Genomic DNA, 23,530 nt, shown 5'->3' on the forward strand with positions numbered 1-23,530 from the left:
CCAAAGCCCTGTGTTTGGGGGTAATCTCCCTCTTCACCAGGGGACACAATACTGTGTACCAGACTCTACCAAGAGCCAGCTAAGCTGTTCACTCAGGGCTGTGGCCTTCAAGGAGATGAGAGCTGCTAAAACAGTCAGTGGTTTTCAAAACCACTCAAGGCAGCCACGGGCTTTAGAAATTGCCTGGAGGCTTCTGACATGTGTTTGGCTGCTCTAGGGTGGTTCTCCTGGAAAGCGGCCACACCGCGGCTGAGAAGGCAGCAGAGTGCATGCCAGACATTCAGTGCCTTGCAAGGAATGGGATTCCCTATCCAGGAATGAAGGAAGAGGGGAGAATAACAAACAGAGTGACATCTATCATTACACTGCACTTGGTAAGGAAATCCCTCCCTCTAGATGCAGCCTTCTCAACTGAGTCTTGAAATGTAAAGGCATTGACTGTGTTGCCATCTGCACATCTGTCACTTCACATGGGAAGGCTGTCTCATCACCCCGTTACTTTCACTGAGACCTCACAGCATCTTGGTTTGATTTAGGGCCTTCAGGGTCAGACCTGGCTTTGAAGCCTGGCCCTGCCATTTACTAGCTGTGTTATCTACCTTTGCAAAGCCTCAGTTTCTCCATCAGTAAAATGGGGATGACAACCAAATCGTTATAAAGATTAAATACTCATTAATTAAATAATTCATGTAATTGCCTTAGCATATTGAAAATGCTTCATGCTCCATTTTTAAGAAGCACCTGAATTATGTTACCATTAAAGGTAAGTCTAGGAGCCCCTGGTTCAGTTCATTGATTTTGTCTGCACAATTTGGGGCCGGATTTATCTTTCTGGGGGTTATTTGGTAAGAAGGTTATTGACAGTTCTCCCACAAGAAGTGGGAGAAGACCCATGTGTGCTGGAATGGACTGGGCTTGAGGTTAAATCCTGAAGTGACTCAGGTTCCTGAAGATGTGAGAGCCTTTCAAGCTGCTGTAGCCTTTGGGTGATGAAGGGCCTTCTTGTGACCATGCAGTAGAACTGATCATGCATTTTACCATTTGGGTGTTTCTTAATATTTATTAGGAAATCATTTAAATATTATAATTTTGTTGAGTTCTACAAATGCATACAATAGAAACTGTCATTATAAGTAATTTACATTATGAAGATGAAAATCGTATTTCTTTAAATTTGCATTTCTTTAGTTACTACTACAATTGACTCTTTTTCATAATCTTATTGAATCTTCTTATCTCTGTAAATTGTTTCACATCTTTTGCCCATTTTCTTATACAGGATTAATTTCATTGATCTGGAGTAGCTCTTTACATATTAAAGATAAACTCCTTTCCTCCTCATATAGCACTTTATATATATATATTAAAGATAAACCTCTTTTTGCTGCAAAGTTTTCCCCAGTCTTTTGTTCCCTTTTTATTTAAAACAAAAGTTTGAAATTTTTATATAGCTGAAGTTATTGATCTTCTTCCTTTGTAATTACTTTCATTGCTTTTAAGTTTAGAAAGTCTTTCCTTACTTCAAAAGTAGTTAAATGTGCACCTATATTTTCTTACATATTTTGGCATGTGGTTCATTGATTACTTTTAACTGCTTAATTTATTTAGAATTCTTAGTCTGGTAACAGGTTTAAATGTTATAAATTGGTACAGTCTTTCTGGAAAAATGTTTTTGCAATACGAATTAAAAACCACAAATGGGTTGGTGTTCCTTGCCCTACTTCTAAAAAATGTAACTAAAGAAAATGATCAGGCATACAGCCACGGATTTCTACTGAAGACAGTCATTCCGATGCTGCTTATATTAGCAAAAAATGGAAATAACTTCAAAGTCTCTCATGGTGGTGGAGTAAATATTGTTTAGCTGCACTGCCCAATAATGGTAACCATCAGCCACATGCGCTATTTAAATTTAAATGTATTAAAATTAAATAAAATTAAATATTCAGCTCCTCAGTTGCTCAAATGCTCAATGTGGCTACCATACTGGATAGCAGTGGTACCAAACATCCCCATTCTCACAGAGGTTTCTGTGGAATAGTGCTGCTCTGTGGCCATTAAAATCAGGTTTTGAAAGAATATTTAAAACCATTGGATAATTTATAATATGATGGTAAGTAAAAATATCAAAATATAAAATATTTACTGAATTCAGATTGGTTGCAGCAACTTTAATCATCAATATCGTCATCAAATGCTGTTTTCTATAGAGGAAACCCAAACCCTGCCCTCACGAAGCTTGTTGTCTTAAAGAAAAGAGAAAAAAAAAACCCAGAAAATCTGAAGTGCAATAGGTGCATAGGAATTTAATGAGATACACAGGGAAATGTAGCACATGGCACCTACTCTGTAGCTGTTAACTGACTGGAATTCCAAACGGGAATTATTATACTGGATCATATACGAGGCCTAATTAACACTGTATTCTGTGGCCAACAGTGGTCTCAAAAGAAGCCATGATTATCCTTCTGTCCACATCTATTGATATTATCCACCAAAGGCACAAAAACAACTTAGCAAACAAATGGCATTTAAGAACCTGGAGTACATAAAGCAAGGAACTTTACAGAGTACTTAGTAAATATGGAAAGGTTATAAGGCCTCTGAAACATCAATAAATAATCAACCACAACAAAAGAATGCTTCACTTATACGTGAATAAAACTTTGGAAAATGATGCCCATAAGTAAAACCTACATGCAATTTGTACTCAACCTTCCCACTAAGAACAACTGAAAAGTTAAACAAAATGTATATATTTTTAAATCTTGAAAGTATCAAAGAGTTAATAAAATAGTGAGAAAAATATCTGGGAGAAGATGAAAATTTAAAGAGGTGGGCTCAGCATCTGGGATCACTTTTTAGCTTAAGCATCCAAGAGCTGATGTCCAGAGACCTCCAAGGATAGAAATAAACCAGTTTTTGAAAGGACTGCAATCCAGCTCTGAGCCATCTGGTCTGCCCATAAAAATCTCAAGCCCTGAAAATGGACTAACATGATCCCAGTTTGTTATTCCCCCAGGAACCTGATAGAAATAACTCAAAACTCTCTAGAGGAATAGATCCTGATCCTAGGCCTCAAACTATTTCTACAAAACATTTTCAATATAATGTCCATCACACAATGGAAGATAACCAGTCACACTGGAGAAAAGATGAGTGACAATCAAAAGAGCTCTTAAGTGGCTCTAGCGTTTGTAATGATCAGATGTGGACTTTAAATTGCTATGTGTACTGTGCTTGAGAAAATAAAAAAAATATTAAAAACTTAGTACATAACATTCTAAAAAGTGAGAGAGCAAATCTGAAAAAGAATTAAATGGAAATTCTAGAACTAAAAAACACAATACCTGAAATAACTCAATGGGTGAGTTTAACAGCAGACCAGACCTGAAGGGAGAATCTGTGAACTGGAAGACAGGTTGGAATGAAGCATGGAAAGGCAAAATTTGGAATATACAGAAGACATCATGGGAAACACAGAGAATATGGAGGAAAAAAATCTAACATGGGAATCCCAGGAGGAAAAGTGAGTTGAAGCAATTTCATGGATGACAGCTGACGCCTTTCCCATGAATCCCCAAATTCATGAAGCCTTAGGAACTTCAGGGAGAAAAAAATAAGAAGAAATACACACCTAGAACCATCATTTTAAAACTACAGAGAACTAAAGATGAAGAGGAAAATCTTAAAGACAGTTGACCATAAAAGATTACCTTTAGAGGAACGACAGTTTAAATTATTATGGACTTTTCAACAGCAACAATGGAACCCAGGCGACAATGGAATATACCTTCAATGGGCTGAAAGAAAATCACTGCCAACCTAGAACTGACATCCCCAGTAATAATATCCTTAAAGAGGGAGAGGGAAATAAATCATTTCAGACAAGCAAAAACTGAGAAGTCTGTACCAGCAGATCCACCATTAAAAAGATACCAGTGAATGTTCTTCAGGTGCAAAAAAAGAAAAAAAAAAAAAAAGGAATCCCAGATGGAAGGTCAGAGATGCTGAATGAAGCAAACGTTATTAGAAAGGAAGGAGTCAGCAGGCTGACTGTACAAGAATGTGATGCAGAAGAACCAGGAAAATCTAGCTTACAGGAGAGGTTGTCTTCCCCTTATACAAGTTAAAAATTATATTTGGCTATCCTCGAAAAGAAAAGAGTTAAAAAAAATCCTTGTATCACATTTTGGAATATATTTTTCACTATTTTTGGGTGGGGGGAAATCAGACGTCATGGAGAAAAGATCAATATATTATACTGGGAATTCCCTGGCAGTCCACTGGTTAGGACGCCACACTTCCAATGCCAGGGACCTGGGTTCAGTCCCTGGTTGGGGAACTAAGATCCCACAAGCCGCATGGTGAGGTCTATATATACATATAATACTGCATCTTTTTAAAAATATAAATGGTGAAAGTAACTACAAAGTAATAACAGAAAATGTTTGCAATAATTTATCAGCTAAGATCAGGTTCAATTCTATGTGGAGGGAAACCTAGGGGTGGAAACAGGGGGGACAGAGGGTTCCTAAGAGGTTTCAGATACTATTTTACTCATTAGACCACATATTTATTATTAATTGATAAAAACAGATAATGAATTAAGAAAGAAACCTAAGAGACCTAATTCTTTGTTGAATGTAGAGATATTCGTTGGTCCGGCAACCAGTACAGAAAAAGTTCTGTTTTCCACTATGTGAGTTGGAAATATACTATAAATGCAAATTTCTGATATTTATGACACAAGAGTAGGATAAGGAATAGCCTTTTCCTATGGTTTGTGAAAAAATGTAAATGGTTGTATTTTGGGGATAATTTAATTTTTCAGCACAGACTACAGGTCCCCTTAATGTCCCCCCATCCCTGGAATTCTAAGATTCATCCTAAATACTGTGAGAATATTAGTCCTGAATTACTGAGATCCAAGTCCTTGGTTCTAACTACAGGCCAAGGGGGCTGCCAACGATTTTATTCCATTGTTCTCAAAGGACAGCACTACTGAAAGGAATTATTCCATCAACAATGGTGCTGTTGAGTGGCCTTCTCTTCGAATTCCCGTCTCATTCACATTATCTACCCTGCCAGTCCCCTTTATTTCAAGGTGTTTCTACAGCCCTCTGCTCTCCTAAAACCCCCAGGCTGAAATGATAATTTATGCCCATGGCTTAACTGAATCAGTTCAGGAAGGTTCCCCACAGGCAGGAACAGCTGAATGGTAAAGCAGACATTTGTCATCAGTTGAATTCTATTCACTGAGAACATCACTGTCCCAGGCAAATGTGAGAGAGGAAAAAACGGGCAGGAAGCACTCACTCACCTGCCGCAGTTTGGTTCCCACCATGGAGGCACTGCTGTCAAGCACAAACACCACATTCTTGGGTAACGGAGGAAGGTCTTTGGGGGCAAAGTAGTGCACAAAATAGCCATTTAGAACCTGGTGGAGGGAAAAGAATGTAAAAATGGTAGTACCCAGATTAGGTAGGAAAACAAACCAAAATGGATAGTCCATGCGATCTCTAATAAAAGTCAAAGGCAGCATGAAACAGAGTCTAGGGCCAGATTCCGTACCCAGAGCAAAAGTATCCATGGTCCTGATTCCTCCAACTAATTGCAAATTAATAAATTAATTTGTTTATTTATTTAAACATCTTTATGGGAGTATAATTGCTTTACAATGGTGTGTTTCTACTTTATAACAAAGTGAATCAGTTATACATATACATTTATCCCCATATCTCCTCCCACTTGCGTCTCCCTCCCACCCTCCCTATCCCACCCCTCTAGGTGGTCACAAAGCACAGAGATGATCTCCCTGTGCTATGCGGCTGCTTCCCACTAGCTATCTATTTTACATTTGGTAGTGTATATAAGTCCATGCCACTCTCTCACTTCGTCCCAGCTCACCCTTCCCACTCCCTGTGTCCTCAAGTCCATTCTCTACGTCTGCGTCTTTATTCTTGTCCTGTCCCTAGGTTCTTCAGAACCTTTTTTTTTTTTTTTTAGATTCCATATATATGTGTTAGCATATGGTATTTTTCTCTTTCTGACTTACTTCACTCTGCATGACAGACTCTCGGTCCATCCACCTCACAACAAATAACTCAATTTTGTTTCTTCTTATGGATGAGCAATATCCCATTGTATATATGTGCCACATCTTCTTTATCCATTCATCTGTCGATGGACACTTAGGTTGCTTCCATGTCCTGGCTATTGTAAATAGAGCTGCAGTGAACATTGTGGTACATGACTCTTTATGAATTATCGTTTTCTCAGGGTATATACCCAATAGTGGGATTGCTGGGTCTTATGATAGTTCTACTGTTAGTTTTTTAAGGAACCTACATACCGTTCTCCATAGTGGCTGTATCAATTTACATTCCAACCAACAGTGCAAGAGGGTTCCCTTTTCTCCACACCCTCTCCAGCATTTATTGTTTATAGATTTTTTGATGATGGCCACTCTGACTGGTGTGAAGTGATACCTTACTGTAGTTTTGATTTGCATTTCTCTAATGATTAATGATGTTGAGCATCCTTTCATGTGTTTGTTGGCAATCTGTATATCTTCTTTGGAGAAATGTCTATTTAGGTCTTCTGCCCATTTTTGGATTGGGTTGTTTGTTTTTTTGATATTGAGCTGCATGAGCTGCTTATAAATTTTGAAGATTAATCCTTTGTCAGTTGCTTCATTTGCAAATATTTTCTCCCATTCTGAGGGCTGTCTTTTTGTCTTGTTTATGGTTTCCTTTGCTGTGCAAAAGCTTTTAAGTTTCATTAGGTCCCATTTGTTTATTTTTGTTTTTATTTCCATTTCTCTAGGAATGGTCAAAAAGGATCTTGCTGCGATTTATGTCATAGAGTGTTCTGCCTATGTTTTCCTCTAAGAGTTTTATAGTGTCTGGCCTTACATTTAGGTCTTTAATCCATTTTGTTTATTTTTGTGTATGGTGTTAGGGAGTGTTCTAATTTCATTCTTTTACATGTAGCTGTCCAGTTTTCCCAGCACCACTTATTAAAGAGGCTGTCTGTATATTCTTGCCTCCTTTATCAAAGATAAGGTGACCATATGTGTGTGGGTTTATCTCTGGGCTTTCTATCCTGTTCCATTGATCTATATTTCTGTTTTTGTGCCAGTACCGTACTGTCTTGATTACTGTAGCTTTGTAGTATAGTCTGAAGTCAGGGAGCCTGATTCCTCCAGCTCCGTTTTTCTTTCTCAAGATTGCTTTGGCTATTAGGGGTCTTTTGTGTTTCCATACAAATTGTGCAATTTTTTGTTCTAGTTCTGTGAAAAATGCCATTGGTAGTTTGATAGGGATTGCATTGTATCTTCAGATTGCTTTGGGTAGTTCAGTCATTTTCACAATGATTCTTCCCATCCAAGAACATGGTATAGCTCTCCATCTGTTTGTATCACCTTTAATTTGTTTCATCAGTGTCTTACAGTTTTCTGCATACAGGTCTTTTGTCTCCTTAGGTAGGTTTATTCCTAGGTATTTTATTCTTTTTGTTCCACTGGTAAATGGGAGTGTTTCCTTAATTTCTCTTTCAGATTTTTCATCATTAGTGTATAAGAATGCAAGAGATTTCTGTGCATTAATTTTGTATCCTGCTACTTGACCAAATTCATGGATTGGCTCTAGTAGTTTTCTGGTAGCATCTTTAAGATTCTCTATGTATAGTATCATGCCATCTGCAAACAGTGACAGCTTTACTTCTTCTTTTCCGATTTGGATTCCTTTTCTTTTTCTTCTCTGATTGCTGTGGCTAAAACGTCCAAAACTATGTTGAATAATAGTGGTGAGAGTGGACAACCTTGTCTTTTTCCTGATCTTAGAGGAAATGGTTTCAGTTTTTCACCATTGAGAACAATGTTGGCTGTGGGTTTGTCATATATGGCCTTTATTATGTTGAGGTAAGTTCCCTCTATACCCATTTTCTGGAGAGTTTTTATCATAAATGGGTGCTGAATTTTGTTGAAAGCTGTCTCTGCATCTATTGAATGACCATATGGTTTTTCTCCTTCAATTTGTTAACATGGTGTATCACATTGATTGATTTGCATATATTGAAGAATCCTTGCATTCCTGGGATAAACCCCACTTGATCATAGTGTATGATCCTTTTATTTATTTTTTATTTTTATTTTTTTTTGAAGTACGCAGGCCTCTCACTGTCTTGGCCTCTCCCGTTGAGGAGCACAGGCCCTGGATGCGCAGGCCCAGTGGCCATGGCCCACGGGCCCAGCCGCTCCATGGCATGTGGGATCTTCCCGGACCGGGGCACGAACCTGTGTCCCCTGCATCGGCAGGCAGACTCTGAACCACTGCGCCACCAGAGAAGCCTGTATGATCCTTTTAATGTGCTGTTGGAATCTGTTTACTAGCATTCTGTTGTGGATTTTTGCATCTATGTTCATCAGTGATATTGGTCTGTAGTTTCCTTTCTTTGTGACATCTTTGACTAATTGCTAATTTAATCTGTATAAAGTCATTCCTTAAAAGTATATCGACTACACTGACTAAATCAATTTAAATTATCCATCCCTTCTTGACTCTTGTCACTTGAGAATCCTGCTCCCTTCATTATCTGGTTTTTCCTAACCACCTTTCATGTTAAGACATAAAGACTGCTTACATCCTGGATGCACATTAATACATTTTGATATTCCCGCCCTGTCTTTGGAGCAACATGACCTAAGAAAAAGGAGCCATGGGCCAGTCTCTTTAAGTTAAAATTAAAGATGAACTAAGTTCTAACTTCATCTAAAACACCGCAGGGAAAATTATAGGTTTCATTTGGTTCCAGATTACTGACGCAGGAAACAGATAAGCACAGCCTCCAGCAAGGGAACACTGCTGGTCTTCTTGGAGACATATTTGGGGTTAAAACAGATTTCCTAAGAACTGGAAGTTCTCTCTCCCATAGGTAAGTATTGAAATCCCTAGTTCTGGGTGTAACTAAGAGTATCAAGCAACTAACATGAAACAGCAACAACGAACCCATTACCTGGATGTCCCCAATGCTCTGTTCCCTATTAACATCATATCTAATGATGAAATCTCCCAAAATGCCATTCTGGGCAATCTTGGCTTGTTGGACCACAGTAGGTTTAAAAACGACTTTGGCAAAAGTTTCGTTTTGGTTGATAACAGTAGAAGGAGGTGGCCCAGAGTCATCTGCAAGCAAGATATAAAGATAATTAATAACTGAATACATAAATTTTTTTCTGAAAAGAAACAAGATCTATTTTCCATGGACACAAAGGGTTAGACTTTATTTTAGTGCAGGTTTATGTTTCATATGAACTCCCAAAACTTTGTACAGATAACATATCACAATGCACCAGGTATGTTAGCATATATTTCACTTCTATGCCTCCTTTCAAATCTTTTCTCATAAGAATTTTTAAAATACGCAAAAGTAGACAAAACAGTAAAATGAACTCCCATGTACCCATCACTTGACTTTAACAATTATCAACCTTTTACCAATCTTTTGCATCTGTTTTTATGTATCCTCTCACAATTGTTTCCTAGAATTTTAAAACAAATCTGAGCCCTCATACTTTATCCATGAATACTTCGGTATATATCTCTAACTACAAGAACACTTTTAGTGTAACCACAAAACCACTGGCACAAGTAACAAAATTAATGCTCAGTGCTTAATTATCAACCTATACTCTGTTTGCATTTAAATTTTCCTGAGTCTCTAGAACCTATCTGGGAACAGTTGCTTTGTTTGAATCAAGATCATAACAAACTCCCCACATCACATTTGGTTTATGTTTCTTAAATCTCTTTTAATCCACTAGTGTCCCCCCTCTTCACCTTTTTTCTAACGCTACACATAAGTGTTGTAAAACACTGGTTATTTGTCCTATGGAGTTTCTTACATTCTGTATTTTGTGATTGTTTACTTGTCCTGTCTTTTAACTTGCTCTCCTGAAGCCCTGGTCCCCAATTTTGGGTTGAATGTAGCATCTGGGGGAGTAGAAAACATACCAATGCCCGGGCCAAGAGCTCATTTAATTGGTCTGCGACACAGCCGAGGCATCAGGATGTTTAAATTCCCCGTGGGAGTCTAATGCTCAGTTAAGATTGAGAATCACAGCTCAGTCCCCTGTAGTTCCTGTGTTCTGGTGGGTAGAGCTAGAGACAGGCTACACTCAGCTTCAGCGCCATGGACAAGAACACTTCTTGGTGATGCTGAGTCCCTACTACTTTATCACATCAGAAAGTACACAATATCTAGTTGGCTACTTTTAGTTGCAGTAAGATTCATGGTGGGTTCTGACCACCCACGATAAAGTTCCTCATCAGTCTTTCCCTTAATAGTTTTACCCATCACTGATGATGTCTGCCTGTTCACTATTTCATCAGAGTCGCAGAAGGCTGCTTTCTAATTCTATCATTCCTTCCATATGGAATTCTTCAGTAAGGAACACTTTTCCTCCATCAATCATTTGGTTGCCCTAACATACTGTTTGTCCAGAAAACTTATGACTCTTTAAAGAAAAAATTTCCCAAAGCTTTCCCCAGCATGAAACTTAGGATATAAATTGAATTCCAGAAAGAGGATAAATGAATTTTATGTGATTTAAGAAAAATTAGTGATGACAAAGAGCATCTCGTTTCACTCCTAACCTTCATTCCTTCCGTAGGACACACTACAGAGAATTATTTCGTGGACTACCCACCTTTGTATATCCATACACCATGTCTATATACCGAACAACAGAAACCCAAAGTTTTGAGATCTGCATGCACCATGAAGAATATGAAAACAAAATGAGGAATTCGTAAACATCAGTATGTGGACTTTTTATCCAGATACTGAATCAAAGCCCGGATTAAAACTGCTGCACAGCATCTGATTCTCTTTTTAAATCTATTCAAGTTGTACCATGGAGTAAGCTGACCAGCAATTTTCCATCCCTAATTGGCAAAACAAAAAAGGAAATGAGGCATAATTTGTCCATGGTAATTTGTGTTTAAGAATAAACTTCTTGGGCTTCCCTGGTGGCGCAGTGGTTGAGAGTCCGCCTGCCGATGCAGGGGACACGGGTTCGTGCCCCGGTCTGGGAAGATCCCACATGCCATGGAGTGGCTGGGCCCGTGAGCCATGGCTGCTGAGCCTGCGCGTCCGGAGCCTGTGCTCCGCAATGGGAGAGGCCACAACAGTGAGAGGCCCGCGTACCGAAAAATAAATAAATAAATAAATAAACTTCTTTCTGCTAAGGGCTTATTAGACAAAAGTCAAAGGAAGCTTAGACATTTCCTTCAACAGAACTGACAATTATTATTTAGAGACCATTTAGGTGTAACCTTAACAGGAACCACCAGGCAGAACTGACTCTTCTATTATTTGTACTTATCAAGGGCAGGGATTTCAGGAGTGACCAGAGAGCTAGCAAACAGAAAGTCTGTTCTTACAGAAAGTCAATTGTATGCAAGAGAACATACTTCCAACAGATCTGCTCATCTGAAGAAGGAGCTGTGAAAATCTCAAAGGCATGCTGACAAGTGCCAGCCTGTGTTCCCTGGAGTCAATCTTTCATTGTTATTACTGGCAAAGCCCCAAGAGTGAGAGGTATGATAATACATTAGCTAAGAACTCAGGATCACAAGTGAGTCAGAAGGACCTGCATTTGATACTGGGTCTGCCTCTCATCATCTCTGAGGCTCCGGGCAGGCTGTTGAGCCCTGGTTATCTCATCTATAAAATGGATGAATGGTCTACCAAACACACTATTGAAATGGTTGTGATGTGATGTACCTAGCATCATTCTGATTCATGGTGGGCAGTCACGCTAGCTAACATTATCATCAACCACAAAGGGGTACAAAAAATAGAAGGGCCAGTGAATTCTAAAACAACACAACGTGTCAAACTTGGGATACTTCTTGCAACGAAGAGGAAAGAACTACTGCTATTCGCAACATGGTTGAATCTGAGAGTCATTTTGAGTGAAAACACAAGATACAAAAGGAAGTATTCACTATGTTTCCATTTACACAAAACTCAAGAGCAGGCATAACTCACTCATGGCAATTGAAGGAGCCTAGCGGTTCCCTTGGGGGTGAATACTGACTGGGAAAGAGGATAAGGGGAACTTTTGGGGTGCTGAAAATACTCTACGTCTTGACCTGAAAGTAATTGGTTGGGTATATACATAGGTAAAAATTCATTAAATTGCACACATAAGATTTATACACTTTATTCTGGGCATAGCCCAATTAAAAACAAAATTAAACTCATTGAAAGCTGTATAGTCCAATAGATTGAACAAACAATCCCTGGGATGGAACACAGTATTATTTGCCAAATGAACCTCTATCTTAGGGTAAGTCTGTTTGTGTGGGCATTTATATGGGGATTAGGTGTATTCACTGTAGTTCCAGCTGGCAGAATGAGGACCAGGGACAGAGTTACGAGGAAGCACTTTCGCGCAGCATCTCTAAGCTCTAAGAAAGATGTCCTGTGGGCAGAAGCAGCTTTCACAACTCATCTCACTAGAAGTGTTCCAGCAAACGCTGGATGGGTTCATCACCTGCAGGGGTGATGCAGACCAGCTCTACCACGTAGTTTTGGACCAGCAGCAGCAGTATCACCTGGGAACTTGCTAGAAACACAAATTCTTGGGTTCATCCCAGAAACTCTGAGTCAGAAACCCTGGAGGTGGGACCCAGGAATCTGTATTTTCACAATCCCTCCAGGTGATTCTGGTTCCTGCACAAAGACAGTGGTCATGTGCCTTTGATACCTGTAATTGGGCGCCACTAGATTCTCTCTAACCTTAAAATTCTACATGAAAGAGATTTGACTCTCTTTACACTGTCAGGACATACCTACTATTTCATGTTTCAAGTCTCTCTCATTGAAATGGTCTTTACAATTACCCTGAATTAATACCATTCATGGTTGAATGAAAGTACTGAGGATTAAAAAGTATAATTTCTCTCTTCATAATTAATTGACTAGGCTCTTTGATAAGGATAGTGTATTATTATTTTTGTTTCCTACTGACCTCTGATGTTTGCTAGTGCATGATGAAAATTCATGAGATTCCTCTAAATAGGCTTATTTTATGAGCCCAAAGAGTGGGTTGATTCCCAGCTGGGTTATTCACCAAGAAGCCCGGTTCCTGAGATTGACCTCCACCCACTAAGTACCAGACAGTCAATGTGACCCAAGGAATTTTCCACTACCTATCAAAAAAAAAAAAAAGGTCTGCTGGGAAAAATTCCAGAGTAGTATCTCTAGAAAATAAAATCCTCTTTTTATTAGAGAAGGAAAAAATCTTAATAAAAAATTTATTAGAGAATGAAAAAAATCAATGAGATTAGTATAGGCTGCCCACAGTTACTGACCAAAATCTCAAAGCAGAATAGTACTATTTAGCTTTTCCTGACTGTGAATTGGGGCTCATCCTGGAGACCGCCACAAAATCGTAAGTACAATGAGCTAATTTATTAGCAGGGCCCTCAGCGATCACGGGATGTGTCCTAAACATAATGAAGAGTGCAAGGCAACAGGTTGGGAGCAGACCAAGAGTGAGAATCTGACCTACTTTTCTAATGAGAAACCACATATTTTTTCCTGCTATTGGTTTGCCCTCCTTCGTGCCCACTTGGTCAGGGATAGCAGTGAACTTCGGTGATTGCTCTGAATTGAAGGAAACTGTGTCTTCTCACGTCATCCCCCTGTTTTAATCCAAGCATCAGTAGTCTTGTGTAAGATGACCTTCGGGGGCACAAGACTGCCTCTAGAGCATCCTTGAGAAGATTCACCGACTGCTCTTTTCCCACCCACCGTTCCCTGCTTCTCAGGTCATTAGCATCCCCACGATGCCCTCTTCCTGTCTAAAGCCCCATGTTTTCGAACAAGAAGATACGTGTTATTTTAGAACCCACATAATACCGAAGGAAGTGGGCTCTAGAGTTTGGGAGACTCAAAACGACAGACTTAACATCTCTGAGCCTCAGTTCCACATCTTTTAAATCCACATCATAGAATCACAGTCAGAATTAAGTGACATCATATATAAAAGCAAGTGAGGATGGTGCCTGGCACATGGTAGATGCTCAATACATAATAGCCCCAGCCTCTCCCCCTTCAGAAGTACCTTCTTATTCTTTTTGTCTAGGATGAAAGGCAACTCATGAGGGAAGAAAAACTCTTTGGTAACACAGTTTACATCTTCCCATAACAGGTTTCTCTACACCACTAAGAGCTTAGTAAAAACAAATAAGCATTATTTAGAGGAAAAAATACATATCATAATGAACATTCTTAACAGGGAATTCAAGAATGTTGATACAGAGAATGATCTTTATAAAGTATAATGGAATTAGTAGCTTCCCAAGAGCTCCCTGAAATTATATACAGGATTTGGCATGAAAGTGTACACGTAGGGACTTCCCTGGTGGCGCAGCGGTTAAGACTCCGTGCTCCCAATGCAGGGGGCCCAGGTTCGATCCCTAGTCAGGGAACTACATCTCACATGCATGCCACAACTAAGAGTTCGCATGCCACAACTAAGGAGCCCACCTGTCGCAACTAAGACCCAGCACAACCAAATAAATAAATAAAATAAATATTTTTTTCAAAAAAGAAAGTGTACATGTGTATTTTTTTCTGGAGAGATGTCCGTAGCTTTCACCAGATTCTCCAAGGAGCCCCCATAAAGCTAAGAGCCATGCATACAAGTGCCATTAAATATTCCTATTTTTCCCATTGATTCTATCTTGTAATGATAAGGCACGTCATCTATTTTGCATAAAGCATGAAGAGAACGGATGTTATTCACAAATAAACACTCCCCTCCTAGACAACCACCTGGGGGAAAAGGGAAGCTGACTGCTATGTACAGTGTCTAAAGGTGAAAAGATTTAGGAGCAAAGAACCCCAGTCAAAGTCATCAGCTGAAAGCCACACCTCTTTGGGTCAACTGATGGGGGATTTCCTGGCCTCTGTTTCCTGTGGGCCTTGGGTTTGCCAACTGTCGGAGAAAAACAGCCAACACCTGGTGATTTTATAAAAGGATTTCCAAACAAACACTGTCTACTCATTTCCCCTTGGAAAAGACGCTAAACTGTCTATACTTGCTTATGTAACTTTCTCACCTGGGCTCCAGTGGGGAGGTTTCTTCAATAAAGGGCAAGTCAAAAACATGTGAATAATTGGCCAACTACCCTTCAATGGTCACGATAAAGACAACATTCAAGCAAACTGGCAGAGTATTAAAAGAAGAAGTGATGGGGATGTAATTATGGCATGGCGACTATGGTTAATAATACTGTGTTGCACATTTAAGAGGTGCTAAGGGAGTTGATCTTAAAAGTTCTCATCATAAGGAAAACAATTCTGTAACCACGTATGGTGAGGAATGTCGCTAGGTTTATTGTGGTCATCATTTTGCATTAGATACAAATAAATCATTTTGTTGTACACCTGAAACTAACATAATGTATGTCAACGGTACCTATATTGGATAGGTCTCAGGGAAAAACAAAGTGGTAAAGTTGAGGCAATGAAGACGGAAAAGAATTTAAATACCATTGTAAGTCCCCTATTACATGCAGTTTTCTTATTGGAATGGGGCTTTCTCCTCTATATTGATAGTTGGTATTTTAAATCCTTTTGGAAAATAGCATCATATAGATATGACAACATACAGCATAGAATGATAATGCAAATTTACAGCTGAAGGCGTTCAAATTCAACTCCATCACTGTATAGGTAAGCGGTGTTTGCCCAGATTTCTTAGCCAATTAGCTTACTACTTCACTCCTTACTCAAAGCTCGCTCTTTCCCCAAAACGATACATTACTGAGTCTCAGGTTTCCCTGTTTGAATGACTTGCCCAGAGAAACTATGCATGAAAACAAGTACAGCTACCTCATACATTCTAAATGCAGATAACCCCTAAAAACATGAATCACCCCTTCCTGATACCATTTTGTGTCCATTGATGACCTCCAACATTAGCTGCTCTAAGTGCCTGAAACTGGACCAAATGAAGGCCCAGCAAAAGCAGTGCTAGGACAGCAAAGGAATATAAGACTAAGAGGTTTCTGGTAAATTCTTCTACGTTGTCCTCTGGCACTCAGGCAGAACACGGCCCAATCACTGAGAAAACCTGGGTGGCATTTTATAGATGCAACCTTACAGAGGGTGTCCTTATACTACTATTCAAAACTGCCAATTCTTCTTACCCATTAGGATGGCTACTACCAAATAAAACACACACACAAAAAAAAAGAAACAAAAAAAACCCACCAGAAAATAGAAAATGTTGTTAAGGGTGTGGAAAAACTGGAACCCCTGTGCACTGTTGGTGGGAATATAAAATGGTATAACGCTGCGGAAAACGGTATGGTGGTTCCTCAAAAACATCCACCTCTGGTTGCAGCCACACTTGTGGTGGACAGCGCCATTCACCCGGACAACACCCCATCTCGCACAGCAAACTAAGACAGCAGGAGAAAGGAAGAAACAGAGTGAGGCCTCCCAGAGAAGAGCAGGAGGGTCACCAGTACCAAGTGAAAGAGAGAAGGCTACCCTCCCCGGTGTCTCGGAGCCACCCTGCTCAGAGCCAGCGCCGACCCAACTACAGCCAACGTCCAAACAGACAAGTAACATGGGTCCTCCTAACAGCATTAAAAACAGAACAAAAAAAAAACCAAATCCAACTATGGAGCCAAATGATTCATACCTCAATAATTTCTGCACTGAACAGTGCTGGAAACCCTCACATAACAACCAGATTGCTTCCTGGAAAATGTACAGAGGCCAAGAGGGGCCATGCCCTTCCAGCTGCAGACTGGAGACTGGATCCAGGGGAAAGACACACAGCAGTGGGGAACCGGAGCTGGGGGTGAACCATTAGTCACAAAGCAGCCTTTAATAGGGCAGAGCACCAGATTTAGCAAATAAAAAGACAGGATGTCCGGTTACATCTGAATTTCAGATAAACCACGAATGATTTTTTAGGATAAGTATGTCTCAGATACTGCACAGGATATACTGTTTATCTGAAATTCAACTGTAATGGAGCATCCTGTCTTTTATCTGGCAATTCTGGAAAAGGGAGGGATCTAGATTCTTGTAACCAGTCTTCTGGAACCAAATTCTGTCTCCTAATCCCTCCTTCACAACAGAATAAGAGCTACACCCAAGAGGTGACAAAATTGACCAACTTAAGCCAGGAATGTATTGAAAATCCAATAGCATCTTCACTGCCGACAGTTATTTATTCCTAAATTCTTTTAACAAATATTCACTGAGCACCCATTCTATGCCAGGCACCACACTAGGTGCCTTGATTACAATCCTGAGAGCCTTCACAGCAAAAGGCAGAGTCATGAGGTTACCAGACCAAGCAAAGAAAAAGAGAAATAAGATTTTTAAACAGATTCAACCAACCCCTCATTGTGCATCTACGGATATACAGAACACAGGCTAGTCTGCAGTCAAAAGTGAATTGAGGGCTTCCCTGGTGGTGCAGTGGTTGAGAGTCCGCCTGCCGATGCAGGGTACACGGGTTCGTGCCCCAGTCCGGGAAGATCCCACATGCCGCGGAGCGGCTGGGCCCATGAGCCACGGCCGCTGAGCCTGCGCGTCCGGGGCCTGTGCTCCGCGATGGGAGAGGCCACAACAGTGAGAGGCCCGTGTACCGCAAAAAAAAAAAAAAAAAAAAATGCAGCTGTCTGAAAATAGAGACAGAGGTAGATGGGTGGTTGCCTGGGGCTGAGGTGGGAACAGGGAGTGACTGCAAGTAGGCACAAATATCTTTTCGGGGTGATAGGAATGTTCTAAACTTGGGTTGTGCTGATGTTGCGTAACTCGGCAAATGTACTAAAAATCACTGAATTATAGACTTAAAATGAGAAAATGTTATGCTATGCAAACTAAGCTTCAATAAAAACTGCTTTTTCAAAAAGCAAAGAATATAAGCGATAAACAATGAAAGTCACAGAACCGTATCTGTTTAGTGGTAGAAAATCTTTTCAACATTGTTCTTTAGCTTTACAAATAAATAAGCATGTTAAAAAGCGCTCATAAAAAATCTGTTTCTCATAGAAATTCAAATAATATCAAACCCCAAAAATACAGCTACCCAGGCCTCACCCAGATAAATTCTAATTCACGTGTTTCAGGTAGGACTCAGTCATCTGTATTTTTTTTTTAACCTCTCCTGTGCCTGTAGGTTTGAGCATCACTGATGTAAAGCAAAAGGGGATAAAACAGGCAAGGTACCTTATTTCTTATTTTGTTTATCTCATTTTATTTTACTCCTAGCCATCAGGGATCTGATCATAAATGCAAGTTTTATGCCCCCCTCCAGTTTTTTTTTTTTTTAAGCATGGAAAGGGCAGTAATTTTGGTGCCATAGGGCCATAAGAAGTCTGAGATTTTAACCTAGAGAGTGAAATAACCAGCTTTAAACATAGATGGAATATCTATCCTGGTGTATGACTTGAGAAGATCACACATCCAGGGATGTTCCAGGAAAGTCTTAATTTCAAATATTCTGTTCCACTGAGCTCACAAATCATAAAAATATTTTAGAGGAGTTACTGGAGGAGAAGGGAGGGTGACAGATGAGAGAGGGAGTCTGGTCTTGTACCGAATACCAATTTGTATCCTTTTAGAGTTTGAACCATGCACATGAGTTAACTATTTTAATAATCCAGAAAGTATAATGCTTTGGCTTCCAAAGTACATCTCACCGAATTGGCTTTCACAGTGAGAAAAAGCCCATTCATTTACGATTCAGTAGCCGTGGGTCCAATCCCCGTACATCGGACAAGTAAACTGAGGCAAAGGTAGGTTCCACTGCTTTTAGCCTTTCTCTTTCTTTTTTCGTAACTAGGGAGAGACTCGGAATTTGAACTCACACCCTCAGTATTTTACAAAAGCTCCCAGAGAGGGCTGTCCTAGAGGTTGAAGGAGATAATCTTGTGTGCAAGGGCCGAGTCTAGTGGCTAGCACATAGTCATCTTTATCTAGAATTGCTTCTGTAAAGATGTCAATGGGTCCAGCGGTCAGAGAAGTCCAGAAGTCTGACCTCTTAAGGACAGCCAGATCTATCAGAGGCATGTGCTGGCTCCGGTCCACATTCACACGATCACAGCCAACATCCTGGTCTAAGTGCTATTCTAGCTGCACCTCTATCCTGGATGCTTTCTGGAAACACGCAATAGCGTCCAGACAAAATCACAACATCCTATGCCTCTGGCTCCTGGGGCTGCCGTTTTGCAGGAAGAGGCACAGCTGAGCTCTGGATGGGAATGAGGGGCAAAAGGGCCCCGGTCCACTGCACCTGGCCTGGGTAATGGCCTGTGAGACCTCTCACTCTGGAAGGCAAAATATCTACTCTGGTGCAAAGAGCCAGGAAAACAATTTTCTTAAAAATAAACAGATTCCCGAGAGATCAATGGTCTGGAAAAATTCCTCTGAGATTCCCACAGGCCCTGCAGATAAGCAGTAACAGGATTAACGACAGGGTTCAGACCTGTCCCCTCCAAGCATAACCCACACACCACAACGCGGACACCGCTGAAGACTCACAGTGGTTCTGAACCTGGCAAGACACACATCCATTTCATTCCTACAACAGGACGCCCGTACTTCCCACGTGGGAAAATTCCCCACTAAATTGTGATTAGGGAGAAATGAAATTTTAAAATGTTCTTTCTTATTAGATTAGGTGTGTATTTTTCTTTTTTCTTTCTTTTCCTTTTTTTTCTTCCTTTTCTTCTCTACTTTGCAGACACCTCATTAGCTATCTACTCTTTAAAACGCATCCTGTTTAATACTGTAAGGAGACAAAGGTTAATCAGACAAAGACCTGCTTCACAATCACTTATGATCTAATAGGGGAGATAAGATTTGCAGAGAAAAAAAGTAAATAGAAGGGGATAATACTAATTACGATGATTAAGCTCTTACTCGGCACCACATGTACACAAATGCTTCCCAATGACCCTAAGAGACAGTTACCATCCCTGTTTACAGATGCGTAAGCTGAGTCTCACACGGCCCAGGTCAGCTTTTTTCAAGGACATAGTTCATAACTGATTGAAAATCCATTAACCATACACACAGTGACCTAGATGACCTAAGAATGGTGTCATGTATCTCATGTCATTTCTGAATGTCAGGTCCCTTGATGATATCTGTAACTTTCTGACGAGATCTGGATGGACTGCCAGCCCACTGTCTGGAGTCAACTTATAATAGACCTGAATCCACACTCCAGTCTTTGAGGGTGAACGACTTCTCACGTCCAGAGTCACCCACTGAACTGCGTGCTGGGGGCAGAACACATATGTTCCATACTGTCACGTCCAGAGTCACCCACTGAACTGCGTGCTGGGGGCAGAACGCGTATGTTCCGTACTGTCACGTCCAGAGTCACTCACTGAACTGCGTACTGGGGGCAGAACACGTATGTTCCATACTGTCACGTCCAGAGTCACCCACTGAACTGCGTGCTGGGGGCAGAATGCGTATGTTCCATACTGTTCACTGTCCCACGTACCAGCTCCGGCTCTTGACTGTTTTTGCATCATGTAAGATAACGACATTCTGTTATTCCTCGTGTCAAGTTATTTCTCTCCTCTCCTTCCAACCTCATCCCTAAATATTCTTGTACGAGAAGCCTTCTTGGGAGACTCTGGACCCTCCTTGCAGTCACAGGGGTTGAATTCAGATTCTGCACACTCCATGATCACTTAGCACTCAGCACTTCCCTGATCTCAGTGTCACAGATGTCCGAAATCTTGTCATTCTAACCCCGGTGAATTTGGGGGCACATCTATGCTGTCACCAATTTGACATAAAGCCTTACTGATATATTTAGGATAAGGCACGATGCAAGTGAATATTTAATGTAAACTATTAGTGGAAATTAATATAGTGGTTAAAATTAGATTAGATTGAATTTTTCATTTCAACAGAGTGCTATTTAAAAAATTAAAATTTGAGAAAAAAGCAAATTGAGCAATCTTACTAATGAAGAAAACATGTCTGTGTCTTAAGTCAAACTGGCAGTACATATTTTTCATTATTTAAATTTAGAAAGATATAGCACATTATTTAGATGTTTACGTTAATGTCTAAAGTTTGCTTTAAAAACAGAGTATTGAAAAATAAAATAATAATAAAAAAAGAGTATTAGAAAATGACCACATACTCCCTTACCCCTAGTATAAAATGATTATTTTATATAACTTCCTGGTCTTTTGTCAGCGTCACAGTTAACATATTTAACATTAAAGTGTATGTACAACTGTGTCTCTTTTTTCTCTATCACGTGCTGAATTGTTTTTGTAACCCTATTTTACTAATCACGTCTGTGTGGTTGAATACTTAGGATGAAGGAATGTTTTTGCTACTACAAATATTATCAAACGGGTTTGTACATGTAACAGTACCAATATTCTAGATGTCTCACCGAGGTTAGATTCCCAGGAGTGATACGACAGTGTCAAATGATTTGAACATTTAAATCTCCTGATAGAGCCTGGCTTAAAAAACAAAGGTACAGGGCACTGTCTTTGTTTTGCTGCTGTCCTTCAGATTCCCCCTCCTCTTGGGGCCCGTGCTGCAGGGGTGCCATCTGGTTTAATGCCAGCGCCCAGCTTGGAGTCAGCACATGACACCTGAGTGCATCCGCCCAGCACCGCTCACCTTGCCCCCGCCCGCTGCCCTGGCGACGGCTGTTCTGGAGCCCCAGCACCTCCAGCGCCGCGATGCCCGACCTCTCCAGAATGGTCACCTCCACCGTCAGCCGCCCCACCAGCTGCTGGGGCCGTACGCTGACCACGTGCTCGTACTTCCCCAGCCGCCGCTGCAGGAGCTCCTCGTAACTCAGGAGGAAGGCAGCCTTGTCCTTGCTGGGAAGCACCACGGAGGCTCTGAAGGTCTCCGTCCCCTTCTCCCTGGAAGAAAGAGAAAAGGGAACAGGGGATTGGAGAAAGCCAGGTTCCCTCGAGTCCCCCAGGGCCCCGGCCAAACTCTCTCAGCGAGAGGTCTTAGCGTGGACCACAATGTTTCCCCATCATCAAGCCACCAGCCACTGCAGCTGCCCCCATGATGCATCCTGAGGAGATTCAGGAAGGAGAAAACCAGGAGACTGGCCCTAGATAGTTAAGATGCATATCTAAGGAATAATTTCAATGAGCCCACACTCTTGCATCTTCCTATACACAGAAGCACTGAATTCATCAACTCGAGATGTCTGTTGTTTTTCAGTGTGTGTGATTAGCAGTAATCTTTTGATGTGTGACTACCTCTTTTTTGTTTTCAGCAAAAACTCCTCTCTATCCTGGCTCCTGTTTGGAACAGTCCCTCAGAGCTGAGAAGCTGTCTCCCAGGCTATAGTCTTCAGTAATGCCTCCAATAAAACATAATTCTTGATTTTTAGGTTGTGCATATTTTTTCAGTTGACATTAGAAAGAAAAACTAGAATTTAGTTTTGGGACGAGTAGCAAAGGCCTGCACTAGAGGAAGGTCACACAGGTTCAAGGAATTCTGAAGAGCAGAGAATTCAAAGACTACTGAACTCTCCGACCTCTCCTTGTGTCAGACCCGAGGGAGCAAAGGGGAGGGGGATTGACACAGCTGACCTCCAGGAAAAACAGATTCCTGCTGTGATCCGACTAAACGGAACTGTGGCTTGCCTGATTCTGCACAATTTATGAAGTGTAAGAAAAGATAATCCTCATAAAGCCCACACCTTTTCCTCTAGATACTAAGGTCGTTTTTCTTCAAAGGGAACAGATGACTTTTTTTTCAAATGGGCTGGTAGAGAGGGAAATTGATTATTCTCAGTATACTAGGTGGTTCTCTAGTTAATGTTATCTACGGAGTCATTAAAAGTGAATTGATTTATTGGTTTTCAGTGTTTAGATTCAGTTTATAGACAAAGAATACAAATACCAGGACAGATCAGAATTTTAACGGTGATAACTGATGATGCAAAAGTAAATGATTAAGGAGGAAGAGATGAGTGCTGGAAATGGAAATGAAAAGGTAGGATGACAGGAAGGAGAGAGAATGTTATCACTGAAGATAACAGGGCTCGTCTAAGATGGTATAACTGCTTAAATTAACTGAAGAAGAAAAAGATAATAAGACAAAAAACTGGAATGCAGAGAGAAAGTGGGAGTATTGTAAACATGCTAAATCCTCTTTCTTCACAGCACAGAATCGACAGATAATATCTGATTTTTATCATGAAATTTTTAAAAAGCAAACTATCATAATATTTAGAGTGAGGGAGGTAACTACCAGAAATCTACAGAAATATCAGAAGTGGATGTTTCTAGAAAGTGAGAACTGGGGAATGGGAGCAATAAAATATTCCTTTTCATCATAAACCCTTAGCTACTATATTGTTAACCAGGTAAATATCTGTATTTTTTTTAAGATTTTTTTTTTTGATGTGGACCATTTTCAAAGTCTTTATTGAATTTGTTACAGTATTGTTTCTGGTTTATGCTTT

General features: G+C 40.4%; 1 protein-coding gene across 1 annotated transcript in view; it reads right to left on the minus strand.

The window, feature by feature from the left end:
- Nucleotides 1-23,530, minus strand: part of ITIH5 (inter-alpha-trypsin inhibitor heavy chain 5) — a gene marked incomplete at both ends in the record, with an annotated part of 71,705 nt that overhangs the window by 27,067 nt on the left and 21,108 nt on the right. The window contains 3 exons of the mRNA XM_082851079.1: nucleotides 5,324-5,440; nucleotides 9,019-9,188; nucleotides 21,715-21,965. Coding sequence (XP_082707205.1) covers nucleotides 5,324-5,440; nucleotides 9,019-9,188; nucleotides 21,715-21,965 — 538 coding nt within the window. The remainder of the gene's footprint in view (nucleotides 1-5,323; nucleotides 5,441-9,018; nucleotides 9,189-21,714; nucleotides 21,966-23,530) is intronic.

Source organism: Leucopleurus acutus (genome assembly GCF_964270905.1).
Source record: "Leucopleurus acutus genome assembly, chromosome: 1".
Lineage (NCBI taxonomy): Eukaryota > Metazoa > Chordata > Mammalia > Artiodactyla > Delphinidae > Leucopleurus > Leucopleurus acutus.